Source organism: Ambystoma mexicanum, chromosome 6q (genome assembly GCF_040938575.1).
Source record: "Ambystoma mexicanum isolate Mex_15411 chromosome 6q, UKY_AmexF1_1, whole genome shotgun sequence".
NCBI classification, from domain to species: Eukaryota; Metazoa; Chordata; class Amphibia; order Caudata; family Ambystomatidae; genus Ambystoma; species Ambystoma mexicanum.
In genome coordinates this window covers 1,406,780,475-1,406,804,513 of record NC_090937.1, presented here as the reverse complement: position 1 = coordinate 1,406,804,513, position 24,039 = coordinate 1,406,780,475, and the positions used below count along the sequence as shown (strand labels likewise).

Genomic DNA, 24,039 nt, shown 5'->3' with positions numbered 1-24,039 from the left:
TTTCGCTTGTGGCGAATAGGTCTATAGTGGGGAAACCCCACTGAGAGAAGAGATCTTCTACGATATCTCTGTGAAGGACCCATTCGTGTTCTTTTGGGAGGGAGTCTCTGCTTAGGGCATCCGCTAGGGAATTGAGCTCCCCTGGAACATGTTGTGATGACAGGAAGATGTTCCGTCTGAGTGCCCATATCCAGATTTTCTGGGCAAGCTTGGACAGATTTGGCGAACGAGTCCCTCCTTGTTTGTTCAGATAGAACATGGCTGTCATGCTGTCCGTCTGGATCTGCACCGACAAGTTTAGCAGATGGGGCTCGAACGCCCGAAGCGCTCGGAATACTGCCAGAAGCTCTAGCAGGTTGATGTGGTTCTTGGCTACTGAGTGAGACCAGAGACCCTGAGCTGTGTGGTGGAGATGGTGAGCTCCCCACCCAGTCAGGCATGCATCTGTAGTCACCACTGCTTGTACTTCGTGATCGTAAAAGGGTTTTCCCCTTGCGAGATTCTCTCTTGTCCACCAGTGTAAGCTCTGTACGAGTGTTGGCGAAACGACCACTAGATCGTCCCACTGACCACTTGCCTGAGACCACTGTTTCGCCAACCATTCCTGCATGGGACGCATGCGCAGACGCGCGTGGGGGACCAGGTAAATGCATGACGCCATCATGCCCAGTAACCGCATTGCTTTGCGTACCGTTATTTGTTGACCTGACTGATAATGTGGAATTTGCAGTAGTATATTCCGAATTCTCTCTTCCGAAGGGAAGGTCAACCCTTTCTGAGTATCTAGGATTGCTCCTAGAAACTGTTTTGAGGTGCTTGGCACCAGACTCGACTTCTTCTCGTTGATAGAGAAGCCTAATTCGTGGAGGAGGTCGATAGTCCTCTGAATGTTTGACCTGCAAATTCTTGGGGTTTCCCCCGTTATGAGCCAGTCGTCCAGATAAGGGTACACTGGGATTGCCTCCCTGCGTAGGTGTGCAGCTGCCACCGCCAGTACCTTGGTGAATACCCTTGGTGCTGAAGCTATCCCGAAGGGCAGTACCTTGAATTGGTAGTGGCGACTGTCCACCTTGAAGCGCAAGTACTTTCTGTGCGCTGGGAGCATGGAAATATGAAAATAGGCATCTTTCATATCCAAGGTTGCCATGTAATCCCCCTTTTTTAGGAGGGGGATTACCTCTTGTAGCGTGGTCATACGGAATTTTTGGGGCTTGACATACTTGTTGGCAGGCCGTAAGTCCAATACTGGGCGCATTGTCAAATCTTTCTTTGGCACAAGGAAGTAAGTTGAATAGATACCCTTGTTTACCTGGTGTCCTGGGACGAGTTCTATCGCGTCCTTTTCTAGCAGAATGGCGATCTCCTCTAGAAGGATCTTCTGATGTTCTAATGAGTGTATTCTTTGTCGTGGAGGGTGGTTCCGGGGACGCTGCAGTAATTCTATACAGTATCCTGCGGACACTGTTGACAGCACCCATCTGTCTGAGGTGATCCCTTCCCAAGCCTGGGTGAAGTTGGAAATGCGTCCCCCTACTGGGGTTGCGTGAGAAGGGACCCTGAACTGAGCGTCACTGCTTTGGCGGAGGCGTGCCACCTCCCTTGTTGGGGCTGCCTCTGCCTCTTCCACGACCTCTCTTGTTACCTTTACTGTAACTTTGGGTAGACTGCTGGTTGTTGTTCCATTGTGTACCCTGTCCTTGGGCATAGTTGCCTCTTTGTGAATTTTGGCCGCGTGGGCGACGAAAATTACTGTTCCCCCTCTGGTTCGGGGGTTTGTTGGTAAGCTGGCCAAGGGATTTGAGAGTCTCGTACTCGTCCTTGGCATTTTTAAGTGCGTCTTCGACCGCTTTCCCAAACAATAGATCGGGTTCCACCGGCTTGTCTATTAATGACGCCTGTGTTTCTGTCTTGAACCCCGACTGCCGCAACCACGCATGTCTCTTGATAACAGTACCTTCTGCTATCAATCTTCCTGCGTTGTCTGCAGCGTCGAAAGTTGCTTTTAAAATGCAACCAGACACGGCCCTCCCTTCTGCCGAGATCCGAGCCAACTGGCCCTTTAACGGTTCAGGAGCAGAGGCTATGAGCGCCGCAACCTCTTCCCATTGATGGCAGTTGTAACTTGCCAACAGGGTGGTGGAGTTAGCAATCCTTGCTTGGTAGGCGGACGTTGAGGCTACCTTCCTGCCAAACCCGTACAGTCTTTTGCTCTCCTTGTCGGGAGGAGCTTCTGACGACGATAAGGGTGTCCCAGCCCTCTTCCGAGTGTTGGTGACCACTAGGGAGTCTGGTTTAAGATGACCTTTTATATAAAGAGGGTCAGACTGGGCTGCCCGAAAAAGTTTTTCGACTCTGGGGTTGACGGCTCTGGTGAGGTTAGGATTCACCAGGGATGGATCTATTCTACGTTGGATGGATTTAAGGATAGGGATGGTCTGAGCGACCGGCCTCCTCTCTCCCACCAACTCTTCTGCGAAGTCCCTTTCCTCCTGTACACCGTGGGTGTCGATGTGAAAATGTTCTGCTGCGCGAGCGAGAACTTCATTAAGGAGGGGTTGGTTATCAACTGGCGAGTCGGTAACTGGGGCTTCGCTCTCTACCGGGGAATCTACTCTGTAAATTTCCTCCTCTTCTACCTCCTCCAGGTCCTTATCCTCCGCATAGTATTCTGACCCGGTTTGTTCCTCCATAATTGAAAACTCCTGGTCCCCTTCAGGGAAAGGTTGTCCTTGGTATCTGGGGTGAGGAGTAGAGTATGGAGTAGAGTAAGGCTGCACCTCGAAGGGGTCAGGTCTTTCGACCCGGGCCTTTTTACTTAGGGGGATAGGATCAGAGGAGCCTGAGGGTATGGCCCCTTGAGGGTCATACGAAAGGAAATGCTCGGGGTTTTTGTCATAAAAATCCGCTAAGGAAGACATTCTTGACATGACCCTGTCTATGTCCTCACTGGACCATTCTTTGGAACAGGGTATGAGTTTAGTAGGCAACTTAGAGGACTTATCAAGGGTACCCTTGCTGGATGTTGCTGTCCCAGTAGATTTATGTTTATCTGTCTGCTTGGGGTGGAAGGATGGTCTTACAGGAGTGGAAGGCTGAGCTTTCCGCTGTTTCCCTCCCTCCCTGTGCGTGGAAAAATGTTTTCCCTGCCCCTTAGAGGCCCCAGAGACCTTCGACGCCTGGCGCCGAGGGTCTGGAGAGGTATTTTGTTTCGAGCGTGGGGCCTCGGTGGTGTAAACTGCGCTCTCGGTCTCTTGGAGCGCGGCCTGGGGGTGGAAGTCGTCTTCGTCTTCTGACGACGGAACTTCCGTTAATCTAGGGAGCGAGGCACTCTTGGCAAGAGTGGATGATTGCCTTGCGTCATGAGGCGATCTCGATCGAGAGCGCCCAGAGGACACTGAGTCGGACCGTTCTATCCGTGCCTCTTTCCGAGAAGTCGACGTCGTCGAGGTTCGGTTGGATTTAGTGTGTTTAGTGTGTGTAGGTGTAGCGCTTGCGTCGCCGGGGGTCTTCCCCATAGCCACCCTGCCGGGCAACCTTCCGAGGTCGGGGACCTGCGCTCGGCAGTCTTTCGACGCCGTAATGCCCTCGCCGTCCGAAAGTACGGCGTCGCTGCCATCGCTGAAGGCGCCCTCCGCTGCCATGGCTGCCTGCCTGGCGTGGTGGGCCCAACGCTTTGTCGAACGGTCCTTAAGTGTCTTAGGTTTAAACCTACTACACGCTCTGCAGTTCGCTTCGGGGTGGTCCCTCGGCAAGCAGAGATTGCACGTGGCGTGCCTGTCGACCCAAGGGTATTTGCGATTGCACTTGGGGCAGAATTGGAAAGGGGTACCCTCCATACGCACCTTGAGGCAGCGGGCTGATAAGTGTAGGAAATATATAAGGTGTACCTATATACCAAGAGTGAAGAGTATGTACCACCCCCCACTCTCCCTACTTGCAGGGCCGAGGCCAGCGGCCTACTAGGCCCGGGCCGAGGCCAGCGGCCTTCCTAGGCCCAGATCCGTCGTGCAGCAGCCGACGGTCGATGTCTTCTCCAGCCGTCGTCGAGATCGATGGTCGACGTTGGGGTGGGGAAGGATGTCAATAAATAATTTTAAATTGCAATATAATAGCAAAAGTATGGCTAAGGCCAGGGGACTCCGCGAGATGCTTCCGACCAGTATGGCGGAAAAAAACAATCTGAGGATCCCAGACGCGTGAGGGATCTTGGGTACAGTGGACGTCACACTAGGGATAGTATTACTGGCACGCCTGTGTCGACGCCCATTTTCGAGTTTCGAAAAACAAACTGTAATACTCCGCAGCTTCCACTAGATGTTGGCCTATGCACAGCATGTGATCTAAGCAGATTCCACAAGCCTCAGAAATATATATATAAATAAAAAAATTTAAAAAAAACAACTGCGAGTGGAACACTTGCCCGTTTCTGAATCGAATCTAAGCATTTATGTAAGTAGTGAGGTTCGATTTAATACCAGATTTAACTATACAAGAATTCAAAATGGTGTGATAAGTGACAGCTCTGAATATTTATATTCTTATAGAGCTACTGACAACAAAGATAACTAAGACAGCGCAAGGCTGCTTCTTACAACAGAAACTCAGTGTAACAAAAGGCAAACTTTTATGAAGCAAGTGAACTTAACCGTCACATATTGTGTTTAAAAATATCAAAGAACACCCACAAGAACTGATCAAGTTAGACATGATACATTTGTGTCATTAAAGAGTAATAACTACTTCCACTGATCATCTAAACCGCAGGCCACCAGCGGCTGCAGTGCTTAAGTGAAAAGCAGCGCAACCCCTGAAAACAAAGGTTTTTACTTTCAAGTAAGTGGATAAAATAGTTATATACACTGTTGCAGCTATACATTATAATCAGAACAGCTACTAAAGTTAGACAATATATATGTCATTACAGAGTAATCTCCAATAGATCAGACCAAACAGTAAGCCTATTATAGGGCACATCATTTCCGGTAATTTGAAGCCAGTCACATCACAGGAGGCTCATTAAAAGAAGTAATAAGATTGAACAGTAGTATGAACAACATAGCTCACCTACTACAAATTTAGTATACTAAACGTATAGTGAACAAGGACTGCTTTTGTGTATTTATTTATTTTAAAATGTTTTTATTGCCATTTTCAAAACTACAACAGGCATGAATAAATTGTAAATAATTATTGAGGATGAAATAAGGGGGAGGAGGAGAGGAAAAAGAAGGGGGAGGGGAGGGAGGATAGGGTAGAAATGCCTAACCCAAACAAATTTAAACAAAACAACAAGGTCGTAACGGTCCGGTATCTGTTTGAGGCCGGTGTGACTACAGATCAGGAAGGTGCCTGACCAGTCTTTCGGAGGAGCAGCGTATATTGGGTGTGGTGGAGGGGGGGGGGCGGGAGTTCAGTGATTGTGGAGTGCGAATCAGGTGTGTGGCCATTCGTCCAGGCAGTTTGGCATTATTAATGGGGGCTTGTCATCGGATGGATGGAACATGTCACGTAGCAGTGATTTCCAGGCCTCAAAAGTCATGATCGGTGCCTTCAGCCCACAGCCTTGTTTCCACCTCTGACCAATGTTCCAGTTCCTTGAGCCATTTGGCGTAGGGAGGGCCAGTCGGGGCCTTCCATGTCATGGCGATTGCTCTTTTGGCTAGTATGCAGGCCATGTCAATGAGTTTAATGACATGCCTGATCCTGCTTATCCGAGGGTAAGAACGCACCAAGCATCCCTTAGGTGTCCATTCGTAGCGGTGCAGGCCCACTCTCCTACATGCCTGTTCAATTTTGGTCCAGAAATTCTGCATCTTTGAACAGCTCCAGAACATATGTGCCATTCCTGTGTTTTCTGAATTACATCGGGGCATGCTGGTGCCCCGAGTTTGCTGAATTTTGCGATCCTGCTGGGGGTCATGTAGGTTCTGTGAAGAAAGTTTAGTTGAATTAATCTAAATCTGGCGTTCCTTGATACTTCTCTTGGGAATTGTTGGATTATTGCCGTTAGGGAGAATTCTCTGTAAAGGCTAATTTCCCAAACCTACTGAGTCCCCCAGCACCTTTGCTGGATTTTTGGGGTTTAATTTTTTCTCCTGCTAAGAGTGAGACTCTTTTCTCCCACTCTTAGGCATGATTTGAGAATGTCCTTTGACTTTTTAATGTGTTTTACGGGCTATGGGGTCTTTTACTCCATAGGGCTTCATGTGTTTTTGGTAAATGTGTTACACAGCACCCTCAGTGTAGTAACACAGGGGTGTCATAGTGACCCCCAAACAGACTCCATACCCTGGGACTGACTACTGTCTCCCAGGGCATGTAAAGTCACCATTGACTTTACTAGTCTTAAATTGTGAACAGAACCAGTACAAACCATCATATTGTGGAAGTACTGGTAGGGGTAATTCGATTGCCCCTGGGTCTGTTTTCCAAGGGGGCACTGTCCCGTCCCCCCCTTGTCGAGTTTCTAGCTGGTGGCAGTGGTTACCACACGAAATATTCCACCGGAATATTTCCTATGGGATTTTCCCATTCATTTTAAACGCACCACTTTTTTGGTGCAATGTTAAAGATACCGCCGGGTTATTTACTTAATATTTATTCCCCGGTTGGGTCTTTTTGCCAGGACTCGGTTTTAAAATGGCGTTTGTGTTCGCCTCTGTAACTCCAACCCAAGTCGAGCCCTTTGTTCCACTTTTGGCGGGCTTCTACACAGAAGCCTCCAAAACTGGTGGCTCTCTGTCTGGGTCTACAGGATGTGTGGGAGGGGGGGGGGGATAGGCACCCTGGACTGAGTTGCCTTGGCAACTCAAGTCGCACTCTTGTGTGATTGGCCCAGTGGTGAGCCGCCCGGCTCACCACTTAGCATGTTTGACTGACAGCTAGGCTGATGAATGGGGGTTTTGCTGCATAAAAGCAGGGCTTTGGGAACTGTAACTTCAGAAATCACCACAGGACCTAAAGAATCCGATGAGGGGAGAAGCTGAGCCATCTACAATGATGACCCCACCGGTGGAGCCCTGCTGTACGAAACTCACCACTTTCCCGACGACAGAGAAGATCTTCTTCCAGGAGAGTCTTCTTCCCCTTGAGCTGGTGGGACCAACCAGTTCACTTTTTTCGCCTTCCTGGATCGTCTCGTGGTCGAATTGCCCGTGCCAAGCACCCCGGCGGCCGGATAGCCACGCTTCACCACTACCGTGAATAAAAGGGTAGTACCTTTTAACCGGGAAACTCTGCGGCTGGTTTCTTCCCTGGCAGTGCAACAACCTCCAGCTTTCCTCCACGTCGAGATCTTCTCTTCCCCTGGACGAAGCACCAACATGCACCCGTTGCCAGGAACAACTGCCCCCGCTGGAGTTCTCACCATTTCAGGTACTGTGTCCCGCCTGGTCACCCTTGCAACAGACTGTCCAAGGTGTCCCGTAAATCCTTGACTCTCTATCCTGGGGTGACCTCGGACCTGTTAACATTACCTTTCTAACTTGATCCAATCTCTTTTTGACTTTCCTGCAAAGACTTTTAGTGTATTTCCACTGTGTGATCTTGGGCACATTCTGCCTTGCTCACTCCAAGAGTGGGCCTGGCCTATGAACTTTTTGCTCTACAGTAGACCCTGCCTTTCTTGACTTGTGTGGTTCTTTAAAAGTGTTGGTATTGTGTGTTTTTCCTATTGCTGCCTTTTCTCTCCCTTTTAAAATAATTATTGGAGTGCCATCTATGGTTACGCCCTCACCTCTGTTTTGCTAAATAAGTGGCATATTAACCTAGACTTGTCAAATAATTAATTAGGGAGGTGTATATATTTATAGTGACTGTGTTTGAACTTGCTTGACATATTAGAGCTAGTGTATTTTTACAAGTGTTTTTTTAAAATAAATAGTTCTATACTTTTATACCAAAGCTCTGGTCAATGTTTGCTTGTACAACTGTATTTTTAGCCCTATTGTGTATACTCTATATACTGCCTAACTCTTCTTGAGAGAAGTCTGACTGCTCGGCCACAGCTACCAGGTAAATCTGGGTGGTAGAGACTGCTACCAATTGGGTTTACTGCTAACACCTGTAGTCTTAAACTTTTTGCAGTGGTCCCTAAGGGAACTGCACAGGTTTCTGCCAAACAATTCCCCATTCTTGTTCCATACTTGTTCCCAAGTCCGTTTCCCATGAGCTCTTTAGGGCTTCACTCCTGGGGTTAGGCATGTCTGTGAGTTGGGCATATATCCTGGAGGTTGGTTTCCAGCTGTTCCCCAAGTTGTGCAGCAGGGTCAGAGTCAGATCTGGTTCGTCAGGCCATTCTCTCCATTTTTGTTTTGCCACCTCTCTGATTTTCCTGTAACTGAGGTATTGGCCTGGGGGGAGCGGTGTAGACGCTGTATCTTTCCCATAGTCTCATTAGGGCCAGTTCTTCTCTGCTGGAGCAGGTGTCAGCGATGAGTGGTGTCGCCGGGGAGTATGGATTCTCCATCTTCTGCAGCTTCAGCACTCTGTCCCATACTTTACGGCCCAGTTGGACGAGCAGGGTAACTTTCGCTGCGTGCTTCCATCGGACCCAGAGAATTTCTTTCAATCGCACTGGTGCAATTAAGTGATTTAAGAGGTCGGTTTCTGAGGAGGAGGAGTCTGCAAGCCATTTGGCCACAAAGGTGAGTTGGGCCGCCAGGAAGTATCGCTCTAGGTCGGGGAGCTTACCTCTGCCTGCCTTATATGGAAGCTTTAGTGTGCCAAGGGCAAGTTTGTGTCTGGAGCTCCCCCACACCAAGTCCTTTAGTAGTGTGTCGAGCAGCCGAAAAAAGGAGGCCGGTATGTAGTAGTGGATGTTTTGGAAGAAGTACAAGAAGTGCGGTAACACTATCCTTTTGACGATTGCCACTCGGCCCATCATTGAGAGCGGAAGCCTGGTCCAGAACCTCGTTGATTTCTTAAGCTTTTGCATTGCCACCAGGGTGTTGCCCCCATGAGTTTGCTTGGGGGTGTGCCAGATGTTGATACCCAAATATCTGAATGTGTGTGGTTCCCAGCTTACCCCGACTTCCGGAAGAACTGATGTTTGGGTCCCCACCAATCCAGCCAGCGGGAATACGCAGGACTTCTCTGGGTTAATGATATCCCTGAAACCCTTGCAAAATTTCTTAATACCTCTAGGATTGTGGGTATATTAAGTTGTGGGTCTCTTAAGTAGAGTAAGACGTCATCTCCGTATAGCAAAATCACAGGGTATCGGCCCCCAATATTTACTGCTTTTGTGCATTTACCTTTAGGGAAGGACCATAAGGGAAATTAAAATTCCCATCGCTATCCTAAGCCGCAGCGGTCATGGTGGTGGTAAGCGAACCAAAGTTACCTTTACAGTTATTTAATGAACAGCATTTGATTAGAGCCGTTTTGTTTGTTTGCGATACAGGAATCAACAGTATAACATAACAGTATTTACTCAGCATAGGAATATGGGAACTTTGAACCACACAAGATTCCATCCCTGTTAAAATGTCATACCCTAATAAATCCAGAAGAGGTGGAGCTCATGAGAGCAGTGCATACAAATCCCCTGAAGAAGTTCCAACAAGTAGAGCATCAGACTAATTGGAATGAAACCTGTTGGGTTATATAAATAGCCCCAATTAAGAGGCTGACTATTATATCAACATCAGTCAAATGTGCATTGTCAAGGAAGTCAATCAAAAAAAAAAAAAAGAAGACAACCATTACAGTTTGTTATATTTGTGTTTGCTGTTTCTACCACCACATTGTTGTTTATGAGAATGATTAGCATTCCATTTTATTAAGCACAAGTGACTTTGGGGTGCACTGAACACTGTTCGAAGCATTTTTAACTTACTATTTTACTATTTATACTAGCCGTTCCTGGCGTGACATATGCCGTTCTAGCATATCTGAAAGGTCAATTACGGTCATTAATTCAAACGGTCACTTCTGTCCCCCTTTTAAAATATCGGCATTACCACCGGTCTCTTCCAGGAAGGGGGGCAGGGCGTAGGTCCCTGTGACTTATTAATGGTCACCACAGATCTCTTCCAGGAAGGGGGTGTAGCTCCCTGTGACTTATGATCATTGAAAAGGCTAAACTTATAGGTAACCGTCATCTTTTGAATTTGAAAGGCAGATTTGTATCAGAATTAGAGGTATGCGCAGTATAAGAACAGTATCTAAGTTCCATCGATTACACAGGAATCTATGATGTGTCTTTGTAGGTGCGTAATTGTCAACCTTGTTCCATTGCAGAGTCCACGTGATGGCATAAGATTTCGTAGTCGCATAATTACAGCACCTACTTTCAGTTTTAGCTTGTGAGGAAGCATTCATCCTGAAGCGTTTCGTTCTTTCGAGACTAAACTGTTGAGCCGGTAATTAACTGTTTAATGACACTGGCACTGTGTGAAGAGAAGTGTGGGTGGAAAGAAGTTACTTGAAATTATTCCAAATGTTTGCGATAGTAGAAGGTGAAGGTGACTGGGTGGAAACGTGCTCATTCGGTTTGTTAAAATTATAGCTGTTGTTGAATTGGAAGGGCACACAGAGGTGCACTTTGCAATTTGGACAGCACAGCGCAACCTAACACTGATAAATAGCATCAGCAGAGTACGGAAGCATACCTAAGCGGTATATAGCATACATTACTCACCGTAATTGTATTTCTGATGCTTGTACCAGCTTAGATTCACATGCTATGCATAGGCCGACATCTAGTGAAAGCTGCAGAGCATTACAGTGGTTTTCGAAACTCGAAAAGGGACGTCGACAGGGCGTGCCAGTAATACTATCCCTAGTGGGACGTCCACTGTACCCATGGTCCTTCACACGCTGAGGTCCGTCAGATTGTTTTGTTTCTGACATGAGGTGCATGAAGTGTAGCGCGAGTACAGGTGTATTCAAGCAGATAAATAGAGAAGCAGCTCATAAGATCTATGCATTAAAAATATGATTACGGTAAGTAATGTATCCCTTCTGAGGCTTGTGGAATTTGCTTAGATCACATGCTATGCATAGGCTGACATGTAGTGGAAGCTGCAGAACAAACCTCAACATTGGTCCCTTTTTAGTCCCTTATTTCTATCTACATACCTCGGTCGGCCCAACTGTGTTTACCTGGTATACCCCCCCTAATCATTTTCAGTTCACTGGTTATACCCACCAGAGGGCTATGGAAAATCTTCTTTAACAATAGGAACGCTTAAAATAAGAGTTGAGGAGAGGGCTTCTTGAGAACAGGATGTGTTATGAGAGGATATAACATTGACATTTTTTGGGGATAATACACAACAGATGATATGCACGGTGTGAAAAGTGTTTAATCTCAGCACATTCTTTGGCTACCCGCAATGTTATGGGAGCATCAAGAAGCTGAAATTTCTGCCTCATTGAAAGGAATTACAGCCAGAAGAAATGATCTGTGGAGAGGGGATTACTGGGTGTTCTGTAAGGGAGGACTGTAGCCCTGCTTCAGACTGTAATGAACAGAAACACATCCGAACCCAAGATACGTAGACTAATAAAAACAATTAGTAACACACTATAAGTAACCTACTTTCTCTTGAAGGGGAATCTTTTCTTCTGGTCACTGCAGAGAAGTTAAACAAAGCAATTGGGCTAACCAAGTCTCCAGCCTCCTGAAATACTGATGTCACCGAGGATAACTACGGAAGAGAAATGGAGGAAGAGAAGAGAGTAAGCCCTGCATCAAGAAAGCATGGGAGTTTGCGTTCACTTCCAAAAAAATACATTTCCTTTAAGGAATGCTATCATACATACCAAATACTTAATTCAATGCATTACTGTGCAGTCTGTGATTATATGACTAAAGAGAAAATACTGATATTGCTATATGACAGATTCAATATTACTTATCACAGATGAGATTGCTTTTTGGCAATACTTTATTTTAAATCAACAGGATAGGTATCCTGCTCCACAGCAATGCATGTCATGAATGTTGATTCACACATGTAGTTTCAAAATTGGCAGACACTGGCAAGATTCTATGGGACCAAATGAACTAATGTGATGCAAGTTCCCTAATGAATTAATTGGTGGCACACTGGAAGAGGTGAAAAGGTGTCAAGAACACACCTGACCAACTGAGCAGAAATATGCCCTCTAGTGCAACCTTCAGCCATTTTGGACTGAGACTCCTGTGATCCATTACAATTGACGATGTGGTCTTGGGCTGATGGGAATTGTACTTCAACCACTCTGTTTGCAGATACTGCTCTAGTCGGTCCTGGCCCTTACCAACCAGAGGTTCATATTGGAGAAAATTGAACCTTTGCATGGTGATAAAAAAAGCGAGATGTTGAAGATCCATTGGAAGCCTGCGGGTGATCTATTCTGAATTATGTGGGGCATTATAGTGTGCTGCAAATAAACAACAAATCTCCCAGTTGTCCGATACGCTCTGGGCGCTGGATGAGGAGGACATCTGCATTCTTGTGTAACTTGCATTTTTGGCAGCTTTCAACATAATCAACATAGTTCGCCTATTCACTTGAATGGGCTTCGATATGTTCTTCGGAGTTACACTTCATACCAAAAGGGCTAAATATGTGGACTTGGGGCCATATACATCACCATGTTAAATTAGGGTGGTTTTGATCAAAACAGCTCCAGCAGCATGAGACAACCTGGTAAGAACAGACATTTCCTTAGGCGCGCTTTCCAGACACCCCTGAAAGTCAAAAATCACACATTTCTTTCCATGAAAAACTCTTCGACCCATTAGCGCTTTATAAAAGCAAATGGTGCAGCACCTATCTTTTGGAAGGGAGGACTCACTCATTGGACTGACTGGTACGAAGGACCAAGTGGCATCTACTAAACTAGCTTCCCAGAGCTCTCTTATAACATGGAAGTCATTTTGGACACTTACATAGCAGAGCCAGACAAGGAACCCCATCCCCTTGTTGATCAGCCTCACCCGCTACCTTTCACGAATCTGCTGTAATCCATACTGAAGTTCAGATAGTGAGTCCTCTAGATCTACACTATGTGGAATGTTGGAATCCATCAAATAATCACTGCTTTTTACATTTTGTTCTGAATGCCGTTACCAAGCTCTGAAAACATTTTTGCAGGGCAAAAATGTTCACGAGATAATTCTGGAGGAGATACGCTCACTCCTAGACAAGGAAGGCTCCTAGTATTGTTAAAGTACTTTGTGAATTCCTAACCGAACATAACCAAGTGTACATTTCAGAAGGACTAAATGCGCAGGTCATATGTTGCCACCCACCCCTGGCTTCCCAGAGGGATTTATGCAAATGTTTATAACACAACCTATCAACACATTCATGTGGACATTTGGAAAATAATGCTGAGGATTTTAATGACTTCTACCCCACTTAGTCATAGCTACACCCGCATATGGAGAAAAAAAAAACATGACAGGAAAAAGAAGAGTAAAAATCAATACAAAATTGAAAAAGACCAGGAATCTAATCTCAGTCCCCTTTTACAGAAATAGCTAGCGACCAAGATATGATATATATGATATGATTTGGCATTTATAACGTGCCTATCCACACAAGTGTTTCAATCAGCCTGGCAGCAGCTCCGACAATTGTATGATGGGCGCCTCACATTCTGCAAAAAAGAAATGTATTACTGACTACTTTTGCAATAAGTCTCACCCTACTAAACATCAAGGCAAGTTGGTCTAGGTCGATAAAGAGACAAAAAGCGATGATTCGTGCGATGAGAAAAACCTCATTGAATCAGAACCCGTTCTGGACCTGGATCAGCTGGATATTAACCATGTGAGAAATTAGAAAAAGGAGGAAACCTAAACAAAGTTTTCTGTGAATATCTTGTTTGTTTGTTTGTTTATTTGGTAATGCGCACCAAACACTGAGGTAGCTGGGCGCAGCAGTTAGATGAATATTCGAGGCTTAGTTACAACATGAATGACATTACAATGCATACAAATTGGGTATAGGGTACAATATATACAATTTGGGTATAGGGTACAATATACAAGGTAAGTACAGTAATAGGGACTATAGTGTGCTACATATAGAAACAAAAAGAGGCGCCTAGAGGTCGGAAGCATAGGTCGGTCGAGTAAGTGGCCGACTTGTTAGATGTCCTTGATTCAAAGCCAGTTCAGTGTATTGCATCTAAATCTAGAGTATGGCTGTTCAGCTCTAAAGGCAAGGGGGGAGGCGTATTCCAGGAGACGGCAGCTTTGACCGGGAAACTAGCTCCACCAGCTCTGGATAGTCTACATTTAGGAATTTCTAGGCAGAGGTGGTTGGATGATCTAGTGTGGTGGGTAGAGATTCTTCTAGTCATCCTGGCAGAGAGATAAGGAGGTGCAGTATTATTGAGGCATTTGAAAGTGAGGAATACTGTTTTAACGAGTATCCTGTTGCTAATTTTTAGCCAATTCTGGTCTCTTCTGATGTTGGATATATGCTCTCTACAGGGTATATTCAGGGCTGCTCTCAGGTACATGTTCTAATATTTGCTTTTTATTTAGGATATTTTTATTGGCGCCTGCATATAGGGCATTGCAATAGTCTAGCATAGACATTATTAGTGCATTGGCGAGCGTGATACAGCTAGCTTTGGACAAAAAGGGTCTGCAGGCCCTAATCAGTTTACAGGTATAAGCTGTAGATGAGGCCATGGAGCTAACTTGTTTTTTTAGTGATAGGGTGGAGTCAAGGTAAAAACCTAGTGTTTTTACCTCAGACACTGCTTTGATTACGTTGCCATCAATGTTGAATGCAACGCAGCTGAGTTTTTTTAGGTTGGAGTCAGAACCCAGAATCAGGATCTCAGTTTTGAGAGAAACTCTTCAGTAGAGATGGTGATTTCAAACATGGGAAAATCGGCATCAATGAAAGCCTTAAATGGTCACGCAGAAGATGGAAGGCTAGATGTAAGATATGCTGGAATCATACACAGACTCTAAGAATGCCTCAGCTTTCCATGAATGGATCAATGGAGAAATTCCAGGGCGGCTTTCACCTAAAGATATAAACTGGAATTGATCGAACTTGCACACTAAAAAAGAAGTAGATTGAAAAGAAAACCAAAAATGGCTCAAGCAAATTTTCACAAAAAAATGTGGTACCAAATCCCCATGAACAGAAGGAGGTAGAGGCGGTAAATAAGAGCACCCCACAGATGGAATGGGGTGATCAGAGCCTGGACCCAATTAAGAAAGATATAATGAAAAAGCAAAAGTGTAGAAAACTGACGACACTGGAATTGTGGATAAGGATGAAGACTCATTATTGGAAAATGGTGCCTTAGTAAATGCTGTCCAAAAGGATGAAATAGACATGCCCCCGTTATCTGGGGAGGAGGCCGAAATAATCTTAAGATACTATATCTGACTCTGAAGGGGAAAACCCTATGGAACGGCACATATTACAATTAAAAGGATCAAAGGGTATAAACACAAGAGCATCCATGAGTCTTTACAGTCTGCAAATAATTTGGATAAATAAAACCACCTCAAAATGTTTAGCCCTTGGAGCCATCTTTGGTTAATTAGACTCGCAAGTAATTCTAAACCACCCTAACATATTGGATTTACTGCACTGGACATCTACTTCGTCACATTTATTGAGGTCTGCAGAAATATTTTTGGTTCTCCTACACCTACATTAGACCATAATATTTGATCTATTAGTGATGGAGGACATGTTTACGTCTTTGTTATGAATTATACCAAAACGGGGGGGGGACATGTTAACTCGCAAAAGGATTGTAAACGGGTCATTGAATCTTAAGTGTGGCAGGCAGGACTGATTTGTGTTATAACTAATTCAGGTGATAGTAAGGTAAAATATTCAGTGGCACTAAAAAAAAAGAAATTCATAGGTTTGGTCCTGGCTTGCGGCAACCCTGGCTTGTAAATCAAAGGCAGAGGAAAATACCTATCCATGCGCAAAGTCTGATAAACCACATCTTCAGTAATGGGGAATTTTACATACTTAGATGGGTAAAATCCTGCGTATTCCATCAATTTGTCACCAGATTTTGAGACCCAATAGATCTAAATCCTACATAGTTTTTCTACAAGTGGCCTGGCTCCATGAGGCCCTCCCACCTCCCTAATGGATGGTTACTTAGTATACATGCAAAAAGCCTTCCAGGGCCTCTGTGGCTGGCCCAATGGTAGTCTTTTCATTGCTGTTAGAAATGATGAGGGCTTGGAGGAGAAATTATGGTACACAGATTTAATGGGGATACTCCAAGTTAATTTAGGGGTTTACAAAATTACACTAAAGCTATATTTGAGATGATGTTGCTGCTAATTACATATTGGAATCCAGCTGCTAAAAATGTGCATTGTTTCTGGACTACTTTAAACGCAGCCTTTGAGGCTTGGTTTGCTGAGCCGGGTTATGTATTTGTTAAGTGGGGATTTAAATTCAAACGGAATCAACTCCAATAACCTTATGATTGAAGGTCTGATAAGTAAGAAGCTACTGAGTCCCTGCGAAAGAAAGTTTAGTAACCAACATACTTAAAACATATGGCCTACAAATGGTAAACGGAATTATGGAGAATGATTCCAATCGAAATTTCACATGGCATTGCAGTCCCTCAATAGCTTTTTGTCAGAAACCCTGATGCAGCTGTGTCAAAATCTTACTATAGAACCCACAGACCTGAGTGACCACTCCATACTTGTTTTCACATTTGAGGCAGAAGCATTTACAAATAAACAAAGCTGGTACACACATAAAATGGAGGCTGTACTCTGACCGACTTTTTAATCAAAAAATAGCAGGTCTGTACGAGGACCTTCCTGAAAGCCAAATAGAGGATCTCGTATTCCCAGAAACATGCTCACATTTTTTGTAGAAACATACATGGATTGGGATAGCCAATAATATCTCAAGTAAATAGTGTTTTAACAGACCCCACACTTTTAATAAACAAGTGCAGCAGGAAAATAAAAGGTATTTGAGATGAATCCGCTGTACCTTGCTTCGTCAGAATCTGGCTGATTTTTTAATCAAGAAAAACAGCGATATTCATTAATACAAAAACTGTCTATAGAGCCATCTCAGCTCAGAGAGATAGTGAAACCATGCTGAAGATATTGGTTAATAGACAGCCAAAGGATTTTTGGCGACTTATAAATAGAAATGTTGAAATTCAGGTTGCGTGCTGAAAAAACATCCGTCATATCACAGACCTATTTTATGTAGGAAAAACAGAGCAAGTGGGCTCAAATTTAACAGGCTTAGTTGAGTGGTCACTGGATATAACCAAAGAGGTAATAATGGAACATATAGGAAAGCTTAATACATCTAGAGCGGCCGGCCTCGATGGACTATCAAATTTGACCATAAAATCATCACCCCCATCTATGAGCAGATATAATGTAGAGATTATTTAATGAAGTGTTAAAACAAAGAAAACAACCCACTTCTTGGAAAACATCAAACATTATGCCAATATGATATGATATGGCATTTATAACACGCCTATACACAAGTATTTCAAGGCGCGGTGAAGCAAGGGAGGGGGTCAGAGGGAAGACAAAGACAATGATCTTACTAGGCCAGGTGACATTGAGATCGCGCAAGTGCAAGGGTGGGGGGAAAGGGAAAGTGCGGGGGGAGCAGTGATACATAGGATCAACAGTAAAAAATAAATAGAATAAATAAAATAGGTAAAAAAGTGCGGCCAACTTGTGGCAAGTGCAGGGTAAGTGCAGACATCAAGTGTCAAGAGCTGGGGGAGAGGCTACAAGGCTATGTAGAAGGACGTGTTCCTGGTGGAGCTCCCGATGATCCTGCATTGATCCGGACGGAAAGTGCACATGGAATGGCCTGTAATATATAGACAGACGGGTGCACGTTGGAAAAACGGCATGGAGTGCCTGGAGAGAGTTTCTGTCTTGCTGGAGACCAGGGCTCAAGAGCACTGAGCCTAGAAAAGATCTTGTCTGCCCACTGCCGAGGAATCCAAGATGGCGAGCTCCTAAGAACAAAGGAGTGGGGCAAGCCATCAACAATTTGGGAAACTGGAGCCCATGGATGCGCCGGCACCGTGAGCCTATGGTGAGCTGCGGCAGGGACGGCGCTCCAGGCGGTGTCCGTGGAATGCACGGCGGTAGTTGGGGGCGTCTGGACCTAGCAGCCAGAAAAGCTGCCGGCGTATAAATTGGACGGTGCAGCAGAGTGGTGCCCATCCCGCGGTGCTGGAAATGAGATGCAGGGCAGCTGGAGTGGCAATACGGCAGGCGCAGCACAGGCGCATTCAGTACCGGAGGGGCGCATTGTAACAAAGTGGCCCCAGAAAACATAGCAGCACAGCCGGACACTAACTGTGCCCATATACGGCTCCTGCTGATCCTAAATGATCCGGATAAGAAGTTATGCATAGAGTTTGCCACAACGGGTAAACTCATAAGTGCAGATTCATGAGCGTGCATTGCATAACTGGAGCGTGATTTGGAATGGATTAACATTGTGACTAGTGTATTGCAAATCCAAAGAAGGTTGCCGGTGCTCGCCGACGGAAGAATCAAGATGGCGGCCCGCTGAGGACAAAGATGAGTTGATAAGCAGCTGAGGACAGATCGCTGCTCGCAGATGTGCTCGGAACGGACAGAAACGAGCAGAAGGGGTCAGCTGCAGGAAGAAAGAGCAAAGATCCTTTTGTGCGGCACAGCCTGAATGAAAGCGGGAGCCCCGAGAGAACACAGCGAGCAAACTAGCAGACTACAACGTGGCTGGGGAGCGCACACAGAATCGGGAGAGGCTGGACCTGTGCAGAGCAGCTCCGATACCAGGTGATCTGCTTGGAATGGACGTCGGGCATTGGAAAGGTTTGATAACCTAGCTGTGACATTGTAGTAAGGAATACATGGGCTGCTGTCATATACATACAGCAATCGAGGTATCGGCATGCCCGGCGCAAGACGATTACAAAGTAACAACGCGAGGAAGTAAAGAATATCAAGTACGCTGGTTACGGATGCCTCATGAGACCAGCGGAATAATTACATGAAACTGACATGGAACTTGTTACAATATAAGGCTACAGTTACAAATATCCAAAAGACAGCGACAGAGCTTTCAGACTTGTGCGGATGCTCGAGACTAGGGATTTGGATACACATGTACGCCAGAGGCAAACAAAGAAGGCTCCGCAAAGTGGTCTCACTACATGGTGTAAACAACAAACAAAAGTGTGGAAAACTGTGTGCTGCCCGAACGGAGGCACGGATACCGAACAGCAGGGCCCAACAAAGGAGAGAAAGGAAGGGCCGGCGAAGGATTAAGCGGATGCTGTGAGAGATTCTAAGACAGTGGAACAAGAAAGAACACTCTGATTTAGTTGCGACATTCTGCCCGGGTCTGCTGGAACGCAAACATTCATGTCACTGGCGGTGAGAACACACTACTGCTTGACATATACCGGTGCAAGCTGCAGCCTCCCTCATAGCGCTTTGAACTTCGAGGAAGACCTGCAACATCCAGTTAAGACAGGAAACTGTGCTATATGTAAGGAGGTGGTGTGTGAGGGTGCCTAGTGGTGCAACATCCCCTAAAGAAGGAGATTGTGGTGGAAGACATATGCAACCAGGAGCATCTGGGGAAATATTGGCTCCCCTGGACCGGAGCTGCCCGGATCATCTAGGAATACAGATTCAACAAGCTATGGTGAAGAAGGCCCACGCAGGGGGGCGTGGCTAAGAGGCCACGTAGGAGGACGTGTCCTGCTGGAGCTGGTGGTGATGCGACTATAATCCTGTGAATTCGTGAAACGTACGTTATTACTTGGGAGGACACAACCCACTCCTGTAGCAAATAAGTACCTTCAAGACACCCCTTGCATGGTCTGTCTGGGCCCAGGCGCTAATAGCAGTTTAACCCTGCTGGGGCTGGTAGCCACAAGTGGTGGGGCTCGCCTACATGTTTCTGGCACAACGCCATGTCCAGCAAACCTCCAAGAACGAAGGGCAAGCAACCCACGCTTGACGAATATGCCAAAACATCACCGGGCCCGGAAGGAGCCAAGAGTAAAGACAAAACCCCCGCTGGGAGCACAGTCGCCATGGGCACGAACCAGGAGATCCTTGCTGCGATCGCTGACCTGAAAGTGGCCTGGGAGACTAAACTGGGACTGGCTATGTCCGAATTGAAAGCAGCACTAGAGCTCAAAGTTGGGGCAGTACAAGAGGAAGTGAATCTTCTTCGGCAAGATGGCAGGTCGCTGGCAGAACGCACAGAGAACTTAGAAAAAGAGGTGGGCCCGAACACAGCGGACTGTGCAACACATAAATCGGAACTACACGCCCTAGTGCAACGCGTGGGTAACCTAGAAAGCAGGGCGGAGGAGGGTTGTGCCCGGAGGAATAACATCCGCATTGTTGGTTTGCCAGAGGGAGCTGAGGGACCCAACCCTACGGAGTTCATTGAATCTATGCTGCTGCAGGAAATAACCGGAGGAGTGTTGTCCCAGGGGTTTGCGGTGGAAAGGGGCCACAGGGCTCTAATGAGGAGGCCGTCGCCAGGAACCCCCCGTAGGCCGGTGATTGCCAAGATCCTGAACTATCGAGATCGGGAAAGAATCCTTGGACACTTCCGGAAGGGTGGAAAAATACAAAGGGGGACAGCAAACATAACCGCATACCCAGATTAAACCCTGTTGGTACAACGTAGTCGTATGAACTTTGGGACTGTGAAGAGAAGATTGCGTGAAGCAGGCCACAGGTATATGCTGCTCTACCCGGCGAAGCTGAAGGTGTTCCACAAAAACAGAACCTTGTTTTTTGAATCCCCGGAAGAAGCTATGGGGTGGCTCGACACACAGAGCTGCCCCCAGGAGTCGGGCATCCAGACGGGAGAAGGAGGAGAGAAGTAATCTGTGTCTGTGGCACCAAGGGGTGTCGCAGCCTAAGACAATGGGACTTGATTACTGTATAAGATGTAGCCTATGGGCGTGGATGTTCAGGGATATAAGTGGGTAGGATCCGTGTGCACTGAGACTTGATACGAGCACGGGAGCCTTGCAGAGCTAGTCCTCATACCCCCATAAGGGGAAGCTTAGTTAGGTCACCGGTAGTCCGGTGACACCCTGCCGGGTTCCTGCCCTCGGCATTACGAGGCAGGACCAAACGCGGGGTCGCCTGCAATCCAGGGATGGAGCTGGGCACTTGTTGGGGTGGGAGGGGTTGGGTGAAGGGAAGGGGCGGTGTTTTGGGGTTTGTTGTTGGGAAAGGGGGGGGGGGAGTTTGTTGGGAGAGGGCGGGTAACGAGCCAAACTGAGAATCTTATTAGGCGGGATGGGAGGCGGAGAGGGAAGGCGGGATATTGCATCTATGGTGTCGGGTTGCCTTAGAGTGGTTACCTGGAATGTCAGGGGCCTCAATAGTTACTTGAAGCATAATAAAGTAATGATGTACCTGAGAAGGATGAGGATCGACATAGCATTATTGCAGGAGACCCACCTTACCAGGGAGAAATTGGAGGTGGTTAAGAGAAAGTGGAGGGGGAGCATTGCGGGAGCCACATACTCGGCCTACGCAAGAGGAGTTATCACATGGGTAGCACCTCATGTACCATTTCAATTGCTTCAGTCTACGGGAGACCCAGAAGGCAGAATGAAAGTAGTGCGGGGGATGTTGGAAAACCGGGAAGTGAGTATTATAAACTTATACGCCCCTAACCAGGATATAGCGGCTTACTTTTGCACCCTGTATGGCAAAATTAGCCCCCTATTAGGTGGCATGATCCTATGGGGCGGAGACTTTCATTGTGTACTGAATTCTAAGATGGAAAGATCAGATGGTAAACTAGACAAACCCACCCCGGCTGCAAAGGTGCTACAGGCCCTCCCAGGAGAATTTGACCTCGTAGATGTATGGAAGCAGTTGCACCCAGCAGACAGGCAATACTCACACTATGCGGCACCACATGACCTGCTCACGAGGCTGGACTACGTGTTCGCCGCTGTCGAGCTGGTGGGCGAGATGAGGCGCGGAATATAAGGCCAGAGTGCTCTCAGACCACTCCCCCCCCTGGTCCTAGAGTGGCAACACCAACCCCCTAGAGCGCGGATTCTGACGTGGAAACTCAGAGCTGAGGCTCTGCAGGACTCGGGATTCCGGGAGGATCTGAGGGAGGTGATCACGGAGTACTTCGAGATTAACACCGGTAGTGTTCGAACTATGGGAACTGTGTGGGAGGCGTTTAAGGTGGTAGTTTGGGGGTGAGGGGCATGGCTATATCAAAATCCAGAGGGCTCCAGGGGGGCATTGAACGAGAGCTGCAGGAAACAGAGAAGCAGTTGGAAGGTGGTGATCATTCCGCTTTTAAAGCCGGGTAAGCCTAGCACAGACTGCGGGATATATAGACCCCTATCGATGCTTAACCAGGACAGCAAAATCCTTACGGCAGTGCTAGCAAACAGGCTTAAGCGAGTCACCGACCAAACAGGCTACGTCCCTGGCAGGAATATAACGGATAACCATAGAAGACTGCACCATATTATTGATCAGACAGAGGAGGACCTGGGGGAACTGGCGATCGTCTCGCTTGATGCGGTTAATGCTTTCAACTCAGTAAAATGGCCCTGGCTGTTAGCGACTTTGAGAGAATACCGAATGGGGCCGGGGTATCTCAGGTGGGTCAAAATGTTATACAGCTCCCCAATTGCAAGGGTTGAAACGGGTGCCATTATCTCAGACAAATAGCAACTTACCAGGGGCACTAGACAGGGCTGCCCCTGGTTGCCCATGTTGTATATACTAGCGTTGGAACCATTGGCAGTCTGCCTTAGACAACAATATGGGGAGATAGGAATCCGCACTGAGTGGTCCGCATCTTATTTCATTATATGCTGACAATATACTCTTGTATCTGCGCTTCCCAGAGGAGAACATACAATACATCATGGAGGTGATGGAACGATATGCTACCCTCTCCGGCATAGCGGTAAACCCCAAAAAATTTAGCATGTTCCCCCTAGGGAGATATAGACGTGCCTTACCAAGGAGCTTACCGGTAAAGCCAATACCCTGGCGAACGGAGACGTTCCGATATCTTGGAATTGACATATACCACACGACAGGAGAAGAACACAACACGGAACAGGCAGTTGAAAGCATTAATAATAGCATGGGATTCTGGTCCAGACTACCCCTGGCCATGATGGGGAGAGCTGCTCCGATTAAGATGGTAGTCCTGCCCAGACTGTTACATTTCTTTGTAAATATCCCGTATGTGATCACTAGGCGCTTCTTTGTAGTCTCCACAGCTTGTGCAGGGGCTTTATATGGCATAACTCCAGGAACGGGGTGGCTCTCTGGAAATTACAGAATTTGTGTGACAGGGGGGGAATAAACCTGCCGAAGTTTGAGTTATATTACTTGGCGGTACAACTGCAATATGTGGCCAGGTGGCTGTCTGATGAAGAAACGGCTGAAACCAGGCTGTTGTGCATGGAACCTGCTCCCTACTTCCTTAGAGAGATAGTGTGGTTATCAAAGCCAAAGGTACTAGAGATGGCAAGGCTGTTGGTGCTTGGCTGGGAGGTGCAGAACAGGGCATAGCAGATTGTGGGATACCCAGCTCTGTTTTCTATGCATGTGCCGCTGCTGGCGCTATGCAGAGAAGACCCCCAATTGATAAAAGGGGTCTGTAGATACTGTGAACCGATGGGCCTGGCTACCCTGGGAGACATATGGCAGGAGGGGGAGGCACTGGAATTCCAGAAACTAATAGAGGACACTGGGGTGCATAAAGGAAAACACATTACCTACTCCAGAATCGGTAAACGAGTGCGAGAAAAGTGGCCGGCGGCAGTGCTTGCAGAACAACCCAATGCCACCATTGAGATGATATATGACATCTCAGAGAGTGGGCATGAGCTATCCCGCATATATGAGCTACTGGGGTCCAAGGTGGGGAAGGAATTGCTCCAACTGAGGCAAGTCTGGGAAGAAGAAGTGGGAGAACCCATGTCAGATGGGCTATGGGACAGAGCCCAAAGATATCATTAGAAAGTGCCCCAGAACGCGAGGCTCCAACAGATCCAACTATATGT

General features: G+C 46.7%; 1 protein-coding gene across 2 annotated transcripts in view; it reads right to left on the bottom strand.

Annotated features, from left to right (window-relative positions):
* MFSD10 (major facilitator superfamily domain containing 10) overlaps positions 1–24,039 on the bottom strand; it is a 999,075-nt gene that overhangs the window by 493,708 nt on the left and 481,328 nt on the right. For both annotated transcript variants that reach the window (XM_069632064.1, XM_069632063.1), the window contains exon 7: positions 11,546–11,654. In XM_069632064.1, the coding sequence (XP_069488165.1) occupies positions 11,546–11,654 (109 nt within the window). The remainder of the gene's footprint in view (positions 1–11,545; positions 11,655–24,039) is intronic.